We start from the raw sequence: 16,239 nt of genomic DNA on the forward strand, positions 1-16,239 counted from the left end.
TCACTCCTATGTTTTTTTGTAGTTATAGTTTTGTCTCTTGTAGTTAAGTTTATAATCCATTTTGAGTTAATTTTTGACATGGTTTGAGGTAGGAATCAAAATTCTTTCTTTTGCATTCATTTACCCAGTACTGACTGTTGAAAAATGACTGTTCTTTCCTCACTGAATAATCTTGGCATGCTTGTAAAAATCAACTGACTGTAAATATGGGTTTATATCAGGAATCTTAATTCTATTCCATTGAGCTACATGTTTGTCTTTATGGCAATACCACACTGGCTGATTATTATAGATTTGTAGTAATTTTTGAAATCAAGAAGTATGATCCCCCCAAGTTTGCTCTTCTTTTTCAAGATTAATCCAACTAAACTAGGTCCCTTGCATTTCCATGTTAGGGTCAGTTTGAGAATTTCTGGGGAAAAATGGCTATTGAAATTTGATAGAAATTGCATTGAACCTATAGATCATTTTGAAGAGTTTTGGTGTTTTCAAAAAGTAATGTCTTAGAATCCACTAACACAAGGTATTTTTCTATTAATTTAGATTTTTTTTCACTGTTTTGTATGTAGATTCTAGTGAAACTTAACCCAATCAAATTTTGCACTTATTTTGTTAATTTTATTCCTATTTTATTTTTTTGATGCTTTTATTGTATCTTGTATGCTTTTTATTTCACTTTCTTGCCTAATGACTCTGACTCAAACCTGCAGAACAGTGTTGAATAAAAATGGAAGAGTCTAGATACGGTTGTCTTTTTCCTGGTCTTAGGGGAAAGAAACTTCATTCTTTACTGTAATATCTTATGTTAGGTATGGATTTTTTACAAGGTAAAAAAATCATGTTGAACAAGTTTTCTACTATTCCTATTTTGTTGAGTGTTTTTTATTTTTAATCAAGAATTGGTTTGAATTTTGTCAGAAATTTTTCTGCATCTATTGAAATGTGTTGGTTTCTTCTTTTTATTAATATTAATATCCATATTGCTGTTTGATTTACATGTTGAAATATTTATGGGCTATATCTCACTTGGACATGATGTATAATTCTTTTAACATGCCTCTAGACTTAGTTTCAGAGAAGGCAATGGCACCCCACTCCAGTACTCTTGCCTGGAAAATCCCATGGACAGAGGAGCCTGGTAGGCTGAAGTCCATGGGGTTGCAAAGAGTCAGACAGGACTGAGCGACTTCACTTTCACTTTTCACTTTCATGCATTGGAGAAGGAAATGGCAACCCACTCCAGTGTTCTTGCCTGCAGAATCCCAGGGACGGGGGAGCCTGGTGGGCTGCCATCTATGGGGTCGCACAGAGTCAGACACAACTGAAGAGACTTAGCAGCAGCAGCAGACTTAGTTTGGTAGTGTGTTGTGAGGATCCATATTCCTAAGGAAGTATTTTTTTATATATTCTTATTTTCTTGTAATGTAATGTCGGGGTTATATGGGGCTTATATATATATTTAGCAAGTATCGCTCCTCTTTCATTGTTTGGCAAAATTTATGAAGCTTTAGTGAAACATTCTTTAAATATTTGATGATGTTCACCAATGAAACCTTGTGTTCAAGGATTTTTTCTTTGTGGGAGGATTTCTTTTGTTACTGTTTTAGTTTTTTTTACTTGTTATAGTTCTATTCAGACTTTTTATTTTTCCTTGAATCAGTTTGGTAGTTTGTGGCTTTCTAGGAATTTGTTCATTTCATTTAGATTACGTAATTTATTGGCAGACACTTGTTTATAGTATTCTCTTATAAACTACTCTCTAAGATAGTAATATGCTTCTTTCATTCTAGCTTTTACTACTTTGAGTGTTGACTTTTTGTTCCCTTGGTTAGTTAGGCTACAGTTTGTCAATTTTGTTAATCTTTTCAAAGAACCACCTATACTGTTTTCCACAACTGTATCAAATTATTAGTAGTGTGGGTATATCAGTATTGCCACAACATACCACATCGTATCTAATCATAATTATATAGTTCACTTCAGTTAAGGTAAATTGCTCAATCCTATCTGACTCTTCATAACCCCATGGACTGCAGCACACCAGGCTTTCCTGTCCATCACCAACTGCCAGAGCCTACTCAAACTCATGTTCATTGCGTTGGTGATTCCATCCAACCATCTCATCCTCTGTCGTCCCCTTCTCCTCCCTCCTTCAATCATTCCCAGCATCAGGTCTCTTCCAATGAGTCAGTTCTTCACATCAGGTGGCCAAAGCATTGGAGTTTCAGCTTCAGCATCAGTCCTTCCAATGAATATTCAGGACTGATTTCCTTTAGGATTGACAGATTGGATCTCCTTGCAGTCCTAGGGACGCTCAAGAGTCTTTTCAAACACCACAGTTCAAAAGCATCAGTTCTTCGGTGCTCAGCTTTCTTTTTAGTCCCGCTCTCACATCTATACATGACTCCTGGAAAAACCATAGCTTTGACTAGACAGACCTTTGTTGGTAAAGTAATGTCTCTGATTTTTCATATGCTGTCTATGTTGGTCATACTTTTCTTCCAAGGAGCAAGTGTCTGTTAATTTCATGGCTGTAGTCACCATCTGCAGTGCTTTTGAAGCCCAGAAAAATAGTCTCTCACTGTTTCTATTGTTTCCCCATCTGTTTGTCATGAAGTGATGGGACTGGATGCTGTAATCTTAGTTTTCTGAATGTTGAGTTTTAAGCCAACTTTTTCACTCTCCTCTTTCACTTTCATCAAGAGGCTCTTTAGTTCTTATTTGCTTTCTGCCATAAGGGTGGTGTCATCTGCGCATCTGACATTAGTGATATTTCTCTTGGCAATCTTGATTCCAGCTTGTGCTTCATCCAACCCAGCATTTCCCATGATGTACTCTGCATATAAGTTAAAAAAGCAGGGTGGCAATATACAGCCTTGACATACTCCTTTCCCGATTTGGAACCAGTCTGTTGTTCCATGTACAGTTCTAACTGTTGCTCCTTGACCTGCATACAGATTTCTCATGAGGCAGGTCAAGTGGTCTGGTAGTCCCACCTCTTGAAGAATTTTCCACAGTTTATTGTGATCCACACTGTCAAAGGCTTTGCTGTAGTCAGTACAGCAAAAATAGATATTTTTCTTTAATTCTTTTGCTTTTTCTGTGATCCAATGGATGTTGACAATTTGATATCTGGTTTCTCTGCCTTTTCTAAATCCAGCTGACCATGTGAAAGTTCACGGTTCACATACTGTTGAAGCCTTGGAGAATTTTGAACATTCTTTGCTAGCGTGTGAGATGAGTGCAATTGTGCGGTAGTTTGAATGTCCTTTGGCATTGCCTTTTTGGGGGATTGGAATGAAAACTGACCTTTTCCAGTCCTGTGGCCACTGCTGAGTTTTCCAAATTTACTGGTGTATTGAGTGCATCACTTTCACAGCATCATCGTTTAGGTTTGAAATAGCTCAACTGGAATTCCATCACCTCCACTAGCTTTGTTCATAGTGATACTTCCTAAGGCCCTCTTGACTTCACATTCCAGGATGTCTGGCTCTAGGTGAGTGATCACACCATCATGGTTACCTGGGTCATGAAGGTCTTTTATTGTATAGTTCTGTGTATTCTTGACACAATATAAATTTAAAGTTGCTCTAATTTACATTTTTATTATCAAAGAGAAAAAATAATTTTATGTGCTTATTTAATCTTTTTATTTAGTCTTGTTTGAACCTTCTGATGGTGATTTGGTAATTTTTATAAACATGAATGGCTCAGCAGTAAAGAATCTGCCTCCGTTGCAAAAGATGCAAGAGACGTGGGTCTGATCCCTGGGTCCGATCCTTAGGTTGCAAAGATCCCATCAAGGAGGAAATGGCAACCCACTGCAGGATTCTTGCCTGAAAATTTTTGTTTATTTCAAACGGTGCTCTAGAAACATCCTTGTACACATATTCTGTGTGACTAAGATATACTCACTAATAGAACTGATAGGTACATGGTATGTGTGTCGTTGACTTTATTGAATAATATACTCGCTAATTTCCAATGCCATGGCAGTGTAGGAATGTTTCAGTTACTCCATTTTCTTTCTACCACGTGATATTACTACACTTTAAAATTATTAGCCATTTACATATGACTTAAGTGTATCTAATTGTGATTTTCATTTGAATTTTTCTGTCTGCTATGAAGTTGAATTTTTTTAATGTGCTTTTGGGTATTTTGGTTTTTATTTTTCAAAATTGACTATTTGTGTCTTTTTTTCTGGTTTTCTAATGAGTCACATAGTTTTTCTTCTTAATTTGTAAGAGGTCTTAAATTAATGTGAATAATAGCCTGAAATCAATTGTATGTAGCTAATATCCTCTTATACTTGTGCCTTATATTTTTAATTTACTTATTATTTAGTATTGCCTTTTGATGAACAATGGAGAAGGCAATGGCACCCCACTCCAGTACTCTTGCCTGGAAAATCCCATGGACGGAGGAGCCTGGTAGGCTGCAGTCCATGAGGTCGCTAAGAGTCGGACACGACTGAGCGACTTCACTTTCACTTTTCACTTTCATGCATTGGAGAAGGAAATGGCAACCCACTCCAGTGTTCTTGCCTGGAGAATCCCAGGGATGGGAAAGCCTGGTGGGCTGCAGTCTATGGGGTCACACAGAGTCAGATATGACTGAAGCGACTTAGCAGCAGTAGCAGTTTGATGAATAAAAGTTTTTTTTCAAGCTTTTTATATGTTATTTCTTTCTATATTTTTTCTTATCTATATGTCATTTTTCTTCTCTATATGTCTCTTTCTTTTTATATGTTATTAAGACAGTCTCTACCCTGAAATTATGAAGATATCCATCCACATTCTGTCTCAACATTTTTGAGTTTTGACTTTCACATTTAGGTTTCAGTCCACCTCATATTGATTTTTTGTGTTATTTGAGTTGTGGTGTTTACTACTCTTTGTAGTTGATTACTTTTGACTCTATACTAATTATTATTCTTGGAAAATTATTTCTGGGCGTTTCATGAAACCTAAGAAATAGATGATTTCTTCTGCATTACATTTACTTTTGCTTCTGCCAGAAACCTAGAGCTCTATTGATATGGTCCAAACTTAAAATTATTCGTGACTTGAGAGTTCCATGGACTTTCCAATGAAGAAAATCTAATCTTCAAGTGAGGACCACAAAGTCTCAGCGATGAGATTTTTTGTTTTTGTTTTCTTTTAGTGTACACTCAACATGGAGAACATTTCACTATAGTTCTTTGAGTTCTTTTAAAGGTTGTTGAGGTGGTTTATGTTCTGTTGATTTCTGGTTTACATTTACTCTGAAGCTGTAGCCCTTTGCTGTCCAAAGTCAGTGTGAATTTGACAGTTTAGCTGGAAGTTAAGAGGTTTAACGTTTTTTGTTCTGTAGGCCCTTTAAAGTCTGTTGAAGCTTACGCTCTGTTTTGAGAATATATTTTTAGTATATTATAAAAAATACAAAAAGTGCTTTATAAGAAGTACAAAAGTATTTGAAAATAAAGAAAAAAATTTTCTTATCCAAGCTCATGGATGTTCTGTCCATAGAACTTTAAATTAAGAATTCTTGAGACTAGACTTTATTATTTTCTGTCACTTATATGTCATCAAACTTCTTTGGAGCTGGCCCAAGGTTTTCAGGAACTGCAAATGACCTTTACGTAATTGTCAATTTTATACTCTGTGCTCCAGAGAAAATTCTAGGTTCCTATCTCCTTTGATTTTTTTTCCTAATATTTTCTGTCTTGTTCAGCTTTTCTCTCATGTGTATATATAATGATCATAATTAAAAAGACATGACATATATCATCATGATATATGGAAAAATTGATTTAATGAACCTATCCTGCCATTCCAAGAAATATGAGTACTATACCCCATTATTTTATGTTGAATTTTATTTTATATGAGAGAAATTTTTCTGGCTTAACAGTTTTAATCCCCTCTTAAATTCTGTTTCCTCCAAAATTTGAGAGATAATATGTTTTAGGATATTCCTCAAAGAGGGTCCTGCTGTATATAAATTATACATTATGCTTAAGGAAAAAAATGATTCTGAGATAAAATAAAACTGGGAAATTATATATAATTTGCCTTTTACTTGGAAATTTTTTTAATGAGCACTAACATTGAAAGCCCTGAAATGTTCTACAGTGAAGATACTTGCTTAAACCATGTTATTTGATCATAGAATCTTTTCTTTATATACTTATTAGAGTATCATTGGATTATATATATATATATATATATATGCATATGTATATATATTTAACTCTTTATTTTATATTAGAGTATAGGTGATTAAAAATGTGTTAGTTTCAGATGTACAGCAAAGTGATTCAGTTAAATATATATATGGATTTTGAACAGAATTTGAAAAATGGGACGACAGAGGATGAGATGGCTGGATGGCATCACTGACTCGATGGACGTGAGTCTGAGTGAACTCCAGGAGTTGGTGATGGACAGGGAGGCCTGGCGTGCTGCGATTCACGGGGTCTCAAAGAGTCAGACACGACTGAGCGACTGAACTGAACTGAACTGAACTGAAGAAATAAAAAGCAATCAGTTAAACTAGGACCTACCTTGAATTTTAAGATGCATCCTGATTTAATTAGTATGTTGAAAAATATTACCTTTAAAAGCAGTTATTTCTCCAAAGAAGATATACAGATGGCTAACAAACACATGAAAAGATGCTCAACATCACTCATTATCAGAGAAATGCAAATCAAAACCACTATGAGGTACCATTTCACACCAGTCAGAATGGCTGCGATCCAAAAGTCTACAAATAATAAGTGCTGGAGAGGGTGTGGAGAAAAGGGAACCCTCTTACACTGTTGGTGGGAATGCAAACTAGTACAGCCACTATGGAGAACAGTGTGGAGATTCCTTAAAAAACTGGAAATAGAACTGCCTTATGATCCAGCAATCCCACTGCTGGGCATACACACTGAGGAAACCAGAAGGGAAAGAGACACGTGTACCCCAATGTTCATCGCAGCACTGTTTATAATAGCCAGGACATGGAAGCAACCTAGATGTCCATCAGCAGATGAATGGATAAGAAAGCAGTGGTACATATACACAATGGAGTATTACTCAGCCATTAAAAAGAATACATTTGAATCAGTTCTAATGAGGTGGATGAAACTGGAGCCTATTATACAGAGTGAAGTAAGCCAGAAGGAAAAACATAAATACAGTATACTAATGCATATATATGGAATTTAGAAAGATGGTAACAATAACCTGGTGTACGAGACAGCAAAAGAGACACTGATGTATAGAACAGTCTTATGGACTCTGTGGGAGAGGGAGAGGGTGGGAAGATTTGGGAGAGTGACATGGAAACATGTAGAATATCATGTAAGAAACGAGTTGCCAGTCCAGGTTCGATGCGCGATACTGGATGCTTGGGGCTGGTGCACTGGGACGACCCAGAGGGATGGTGTGGGGAGGGAGGAGGGAGGAGGGTTCAGGATGGGGAACACATGTATGCCTGTGGCGGATTCATTTTGATATTTGGCAAAACTAATACAATTATGTAAAGTTTAAAAATAAAATAAAATTTAAAAAAATAAATAAATAAAAGCAGTTATTCCACATCTGTATGGAATTCATAATATGTATATCAATTTTGTCATATTGTATTCATCTTATGCTATGTATAATTTCATTATTCTAAACTGTATATGCCATAGATGAATGATGAAGAATGAAAATCTCACCTTGTGTTTTTTAGCTAAATTTTGTTGAAACTGGAGCCTATTATACAGAGTGAAGTAAGCCAGAAAGAAAAACACCAATACAGTATACTAACGCTTATATATGGAATTTAGAAAGATGGTAACAATAACCCTGTGTACGAGACAGCAAAAGAGACACTGATGTATAGAACAGTCTTATGGACTCTGTTGGAGAGGGAGAGGGTGGGAAGATTTGGGAGAATGGCATTGAAACATGTATAATATCATGTATGAAATGAGTTGCCAGTCCAGGTTCGATGCACGATACTGGATGCTTGGGGCTAGTGCACCGGGACGACCCAGAGGGATGGTATGGGGAGGGAGGAGGGAGGAGGGTTCAGGATGGGGAACACATGTATACCTGTGGCGGATTCATTTTGATATTTGGCAAAACTAATACAATTTTGTAAAGTTTAAAAATAAAATAAAATTTAAAATAAAAAGAAAAAAAAATAAGCCAAAAAAATTGCACTATTTTTAAAATATGATGTTGCTGTATTATTGCACACACATAAATATATCTTTATTAACTCTAGCTTTAACTTTTAAATAGTAACTTTCAATACTATTTAGCTCAAGTTCTAGATTCCTTCAGAATTTGGTCATGTCAAGTTCTCTTTCTCAGGGGAAAATGTGTATAGTTTATTTAAAATTTTTTTCTGTTATTAGTATAATTTTTGTTTGGCTGTTCTTTTGGAAAAATTTAAATCATTCAAAGTAGTTATTAATGCTTTTATAGCACTATCTTTTATCATTTTTATACTATTTCAACAGTTGAAATCTCTTTTATGTTTTGCATATTCTTGCTGTAAATATACTTCTGCTTTGTTTTTATTTTTAGTGGGGTTTGGTACATAAATATTCTATTATTAAATATTAGCATAGATGTTTATTTATATCTGTAAAAGTGAAAGTGAAAGTCGCTCAGTTGTGTCCGACTCTTTGTGACTCCATGGACTTATATAGTCCATGGAATTCTCCAGGCCAGAATCCTGGAGTTGGGTAGTCATTCCCTTCTCCAGGAGATCTTCTCAACCCATGGTTTGAACCCAGGTCTCCCACATTGCAGCAGATTTTTTACCAGCTGAGCCACCAGGGAAGGCCTTATATCTGTATAATCTATCGAAGTATTTTACTACTATTAGAGTCAAAGAATCTATTTTTATCTTATAATTTACATACAGTGAAATGCACAAATGTTAAATTTTTCATTTATTTAACATTTAATATTTAACATATAAAATAATTCATTTTGATAAATGTGTACATCCCCCCATTTTAGATAGAAGATATATTTATCACCCCTGAAAGTTTCTCACCTTCCAGAGATAACCACTATCTTGATATATAAGAGTTTAGTTTTCTCTTTTTTTAAGGCTCATAACAATGGAATTATATAATGCCCTTTTTATGATTATTTTTGTTCTATGTACTTTTGAGTTTCACCACTGTTACTCTGTGTATTACTAGCTCATTATTTTTGCTACTCAGCATTATACTATTATATAACTACTCAATATTTTTTAAAAGTTGATTTTTCTAGAGATGGACATTTAGATTTCCAGTTTCTGTTATTAGTAAAGCTATCACAGATGTTCTTGGATATTTAAGTATCTTGGGTAAAAGGGTAGTTGAGTGGAATTGCTGCATTGTAGAGTAAATCTATTTAAATTTGTAGGAAATGTATTTAACTTTATAGGATACCATCAAACAAACAATAATATATTCTTCTATTTGAGAATTTTTAAACATTTCAGAGATTTTACAATGAAATAGATAAATTCCCTGCCCCTGTATATATATTCCTTCTTCCCAATAGTAACCAATCCTAATAATTTTTTGGCCAGTGTATATTATATGCATCTATAAATATCTATCAATGTCTGTATCTCTTTTTAAAAACAAAAAGTGATGTAAAAACTTACAGATCTATGTCTTGCTAATTTTCATTTAGCACTGTACATGGGACTACTTTCTATATTGGCACATGATGACTTACCTGTTTGCTGTTTGCATAAATTTATTTATTTTTATTTTCCCGGCTTTATTGAGATATAATTGACATGTAATGTTTTAAGTTTGTCCTATCGTCATGCAGTCACTAAGTCATGTCCAATTCTTTGTGACCACGTGGACTGTAGACCTCCAGGCTCCTCTGTCCTTGGGATTTCCCAGGCAAAAATACTGGAGTAGATTGCCTTTTCCTTCTCTAGGAATCTTCCTGACCCAGAGGTTGAACCCAGGTCTCCTGAATTGCAGGCAGATTCTTTACCCCTGAGCCACCAGGGAAGCCATCCTGTGTAAATTTAGTTGTACACTATGATGATTTGATGTTTGTATGTATTGTAAAATGCTTACCACAATAAGATCATTGAACACATCCTTTACTTCACATAATTATCATTTTGTTGTTATGGAAAAATGTTTATAATCTACTTTCATTTCTATTTTCAAGTATATAATACAATACAGTTAACTATAGTCTCCATGCTATACTTTAGATCTCCTGAAGTTTTCCTCTTACAACTGTTCCCTTTGACCAACATCTCCTCATTTCCCCGACCATTGATTTCCGGATTCTGTATTTTGTTCCATTCATCTATGCATCTGTATTCATGCCAGTACTGATAGCTTATGGTGAATGGAGTTGGATTCGTGATCTCTGAAGAAGATTTAACTTTGGGACCAGGGACCAGGGACCATGCTTGATCACTCAAGTGCTTTTGTGTAGCAGAGTTTTATTAAAGTGTGAAAAGAGACAGAGAAAGCTTCTGACACAGACATCAGAAGGGGGACGGAGAGTGCCCCCCTTGCTAGTTTTAGCAAGCTGCTTTATGCCTGTTAGAAAGCTATTAATCAGATAAGAGAGACACCTCAAGGCTGAGGGAGTTTCACCAGGCCCCTCTCCCACAATGTATATTTTTGAGCTAGGATGGCATGTGGTGTGTCATCCCCCAGTCATGAAACAATTGATATGAATACTGGTTTGTTGAGCTATTATCAGCCCAAGGTTTGAGAAAAGAAAAAAAAGTTAGTCCGAAAGGCAAATTCCAAAGCATAGTTTCATTAACATAACTTAAGAAAAACATTTCCATAAGAAAAACAAATTGGTTTGTTCAAGATTTGAGAAAAGTTAAATTCAGGTGGAACCAGGTGTCTGCATAGCAACACAAAATTTTAAGAGACACTTGCAGCCTATTCGGAGAAGGCAATAGCAACCCATTCCAGTACTCTTGCCTGGAAAATCCCATGGATGGGAGGAGCCTGGTAGGCTGCAGTCCATAGGGTCGCAAAGAGTCGGACACAACTGAGCGACTTCACTTTCACTTTTCACCTTCATGCATTGGAGAAGGAAATGGCAACCCACTCCAGTGTTCTTGCCTGGAGAATCCCAGGGACGGGGGAGCCTGGTGGGCTGCCGTCCATGGGGTCACACAGTCGGACACGACTGAAGCGACTTAGCAGCAGCAGTAGCAGCAGCCTATTTCCTCTGTTTGGAGACCCCTGGCCTTCCTGCCTGTTACCCTCTCGGTACCATGCTGTTCTGATTATTATAGATGCAATATATTTTGTAGTGCAATTTGTAATGCAGTTTGAAATAAGGAAGTGTGGTGCTTTTGGCTATTAGGAGTTGTCCTTTTTTTTTAGGAGTCTGTTGATATTCCAAGAGAATTTTAGGATTTAAAAAAAATTCTGTGAGACATGCTATTGGAATTTTGATAAGAATTGAATTACGTGGACATTTTAACAATATTTACTCTTCTCATTAATGAAGAGTAAACCTTTCCACTTATTTGCTGTTCTTCAATTTCTTTCACCAGTATCTTACAGTTTTTTGTGTATGGATGTTTCAGTTCCTTGGTTAAGTTTATTCCTATGCATTTTATTCTTTTCATGCTATTGTAAATGGGTTTGCTTTGTCTGACATACCTATGTATAAGGTAATATACATTTATGTATCAGTTGCCTCTGATATCTTTTGGTTTCCATTTATAAGGAATGTATTTTTTCATCCCTTCATTTTGAGCTTATATATGCCCTTAAATCTGGAATGAGTCTCTTGTAGTAGCATATATATAGATACGTCTTGTTTTTTGTTTTTTTTTTTTAATTTGCTCAACCACTCTGTGCTTTTTTATTGGAGAGTTTAATTCATTTTCATTAAAAGTGATTATTGACAGATGAGGATTTCCTAACGGCATCTTGTTGATATTTTATGCATGTTTTGTAGTTCTTTTGTTTAGTTGTTCTTCTCTTGCTGTCTTCCTTTTTGAATTGATGATTTTTCATAGCAGTATACTCTGATTCCCTTCTTTTTTTTCTTTGTGTGTCTACTATATGTTTTTGCTTTGTGGTTTCTTTAAAGCTTAAATGAATTATTTAATAGATGTAACAGTCTATCTTGAGCTGATAGCAACTTAAGTTCAATCACATGCAAAAACTCTACCCTTTTAAATACCCTGCCTCCAGATTTTGTGTCTTTGATGTCACAATTTAAATCTTTTATATTTTGTATCTATTAATAAATTATTGCAGTTATAGCTATTTTAGTATTCCTGTCTTTTAACTTTTATACTAGAGTTAAATATTTAATACCTCACTATAGTATTGGAGTATTCTATATTTGAATATACACTTACCTTTACTGACTTGTTTTATGTTTTTATTTTTGTGTTACTAATTCATATCCTTTTAACTTGAAAAACTCCTCTCAGCATTTCTTATAAAGCAGGTCAAATAGTGATGAGCTCTCTCAGTTTTTTGTCAGAAACTCATTCTTTTTCACTTCTGAAAGATAAGTTTGCCAACAAAGAAGCTGAGGTCCTCTGCAGAGCAGGCACTGGGAAACATGATCATTGCTGCTTCATGCCTGATGTTGATAACCTTTACCATTTTTCCTGTGCCAGGCCATCTTTATGCCTCTCAGCTTTGCTGATCTCTGAGTGGGAGGAAATAAAGGACTATCCTTTGTGCAGTTCTCCCAAAATTTGATTCATAAGAATTGTTTATCATTTCAGTGCCCCCAAAGGGAAGCTGGTAGCTCCCACTTTCCCAGGGAGAGGGACTATTTCAGACCAGAGTTTTCTCAGCATGACCAGTGTCACTTACGGGACTGGATAATGCAGACAAAATGAAGCTCTCTTCCTTGCCATTTCGTGTGGTGGTTCTGTTTTTTATATTTTTGGTCCATGTGGCTGAAGTTTCTGAAGTGGACTCGAGCTTCCCAAGGCTATTTTTGTTTACATGTCACTGTCTGATTGTTAATGATTATTGGTAGATGGAAGCTAGGGTCTCCAACCCCACCGTTTTGGTGATGTTACTCTGAATGACTTTTTTTTTGCTTTTAATAGCTGTGTGCTATTTTGAATACCTTCTTGTAAGAGTTAAGCCAATCGAAAATGAAACATCTGAAGATATTCTACTATGTTTTTGTTTAATATCGATATTATAGTTGCTTTTTCAAGGACAACACTTTTACAACTTAGTTTTGTACATTATTTTGCTTGTTTTAAATGTATATATTAACTACTCACGGAAATTTTTGTTTTCTTTTAAAAAGACAATGCCACATCACAAGCTTTGGTTCGATTTGTTACCCCTGAGGAAGCTGTTGAGGTTATTCATGAAGATAAGATGACAAACACTGAAGGTGAGGGCAGAATCTAAATTGTAGAGTAACCTATGTAAACTGTATTTATATTCACTCATTTGTTTCTGATGCCAGTGTTACATTTTTATTAAGAAATAAACCTAAATATCATTAATAGTTAACAATGACTGATATATAATATATGGACATAATATTTTAATAAATTTCATCAATAGTGTATTGTTAATTAAAATTTGATCATAATAATTGTTTATAATTTCAGAAGTTTATGAATTTTAAAAATAAACAGTTTCTTTATCCTTCATGTTAGGACTGACACATGCTGGAAATTTTCCAGTTCATTAAGGATATGTTTCTTAAAATGAAAAGAAGAAGGGCTAATGTTTGGGGGTTGTGAAATCCAGAATTAAAAATTGTTCATTGAGATTCCATGAAATGTTAGCTCAGAAAGTGTTTCTGGTGTCCTATGTGGAAAGAAGTAGAAAGAGATGGGTAAATGTATGCATTTTATGTATGCTGCGTGCTGAGTTGCTCAGTCATGTCCAACTCTTTGTGACCCAATGGACTGTAGCCCGCCAGGCTCCTCTGTCCCTGGGGATTCTCCAGGCAAGAATACGGGAGTGGGCTGCCATGCCCTCTGCCAGGGGATCTTCCCAACCCAGGGATCAAACCCGGGTTTCCCACATTGCAGGTGGATTCTTTACCATCTGAGCCACCAGGGAAGCCCCATTCTATAGTGTTTCATATTTTTTCTCAGATCATTCTCGTGGAGAATTCCATATTTATCAAAATATTTAATCTTAATTTTTGTTAATTTAAGCCCAGTTCATCACCTGTGCTTCTGACCAACTACTATATATTATTAGTGGTTTCAGTTTATACCCCTGCCTACCTAGGTTTTGATTAATTTGCTACAGTGGCTCACAGGACTCAGAGAAACATTTTACTTACTAGGTTACTGGTTTATTATAAAAGAATATAATACAGGAACAGCCAGATGGAAGAGGGGCATAAAACAAGATATGGAGGAAGGTCACAGAGCTTCCACAAGATATGGAGGAAGGGATGTTGTCTCCAAGCATTCCAGTCCCCCCAAATCTTCATATATTCAGCAACCAAGAAACTCTCAGTTCCCTGTCTGGTTGAATTTTTATGGAGTCTTCATCATATGGGCAGGATTGATTAAATCACTGACCAGAGATTGTTGATTCACCCTCCAGGCCCTCTCCCCTCCCCAAGGGTCAGAAGTTGCTGGCGAGACTGAAAAGTCCAACTCTGTAATCAGAAGATTGGTTTTCCTGAGTCCCCATCCTTATCTGGGGTCCAAAAATCACCTCATTAGTATAAAAAATGACATTTTAATTGCTCTCATCAGTTAGGAAATTGCAAGGGTTTTAGCATCTTTGTGCCAAAAACAGATCAAGACTAAATATGTATTGCTTATTCTAAATCACGGGAGCTTCCCTGATAGCTCAGTTGGTAAAGAATCCACCTGCAATGCAGGAGATCCCTGTTCAATTCCTGGGTCAGGAAGATATGCTGGAGAAGGGATAGGCTACCCATTCCAGTATTCTTGGGCTTCCCTTGTGGCTCAGCTGGTTAAGAATCTTCCTGCAATGTAGGAGACCTGGGTTCAGTTCCTGGGTTGGGAAGATCCCCTGGAGAAGGGAAAGGCTACCCACTCCAGTATTCTGGTCTGGAGAATTTGTGACTCTCTGGGTCACAAAGAGTCAGACATAACTGAGTGACTTTCAGTTTCACTTTCATTCTAAATCACAATATCAGAGCAGTGTATGACAAATGAATACTTTGGAACAAAAGTATCTTCAGTATTTTGAGTAACATCAATTTGTTTGTATGCCTTTTAAGAATTAAGAGAACTGTTAATGAATAAGGACAGATTTGAACTGAATATTGAAGGATATATTTGTATATGAAATGTGAGGAGGGAATTTAAGAAAGAATGGAATGAATCAAATAGTACGGTGAAATAACACAAAATATGGGAAAAGTAGGTTACTTTGAATTCAGCATAGGAAAAATCCAGAAATATAAAGATAATTGGTTAAAATAAAGCTTGAAAAGATCGAGGTGCAGTCAAGAAGCATCTTGAATTTCAGGCTCAAAAGTGTGAACTTCATTATTGCTTAGTCCCTGGTCCTGTATAAATTTGATTGGTGATGTTATGTTGCCAAATCTTTTGCTTGAAAATTTGAGTCTGAGTGTGCTCTGCAGAATTATTTGGGTACAGGAGGAATGTGGAAGCGATTGTCCTAAACAAACTATCAAATAGTTCTCCAGAAAAGAGAAGTTTATTTGGATCAGCAGATTCAAGGTCTGCAACCATTATGAACTATGTGCAAATTCCCCCCAGTTCCCCCAAGGCACACTCTCTTACGTAAGGGAAAAGAAGTCAGGAGAGCTACAGTAAACAAGGGCTTCCCAGGTGGCGCTAGTGGTCAAGACTAGAATGCTACCAGGTTCTTTAATTCTGTCACTAGGGAATGGTTGGTGGTCTTTTTATCAAACAGATTTGTTGAGAGAAAATTTAAATACAATAAAACCCACTCATTTAAGTATACGGGTCAATGATTTGACACCCATTTAACCACCATCTTAAACAGGGCGTAGATACTCTTTTCAGAACGTTAGTTCGTGTCTTTCGTGTTCACTATCACTTCGCCCCACCTTTCATATCCACAGATATCATTTCAGTTTCACCATCTTAAAATTTTAAATAAGTGGGATCATTCCACTTATGTGTCCTTTTGTGTCCAGTTTCTTTCAAAGTCTGAGAAAGAGGTCTGTGAGATTCATCCCTGTGGCTGAATACATTAGTAGTTTCAATGTTGAATATATCAGCAGTTTGTTCATTTTACTGCTCACTAGTATTCCTTTGCATGAGTGCTGTATA

The 16,239-nt window shown here is 36.0% G+C and overlaps 1 protein-coding gene across 1 annotated transcript in view; it reads left to right on the plus strand.

The window, feature by feature from the left end:
- CCDC178 (coiled-coil domain containing 178) overlaps positions 1-16,239 on the plus strand; it is a 410,587-nt gene that overhangs the window by 35,434 nt on the left and 358,914 nt on the right. The window contains exon 3 of the mRNA XM_024984506.2: positions 13,275-13,364. Within this exon, the coding sequence (XP_024840274.1) occupies positions 13,275-13,364 (90 nt within the window). The remainder of the gene's footprint in view (positions 1-13,274; positions 13,365-16,239) is intronic.

The sequence above is a fragment of the Bos taurus genome, chromosome 24 (genome assembly GCF_002263795.3).
Source record: "Bos taurus isolate L1 Dominette 01449 registration number 42190680 breed Hereford chromosome 24, ARS-UCD2.0, whole genome shotgun sequence".
Classification (NCBI taxonomy): Eukaryota; Metazoa; Chordata; class Mammalia; order Artiodactyla; family Bovidae; genus Bos; species Bos taurus.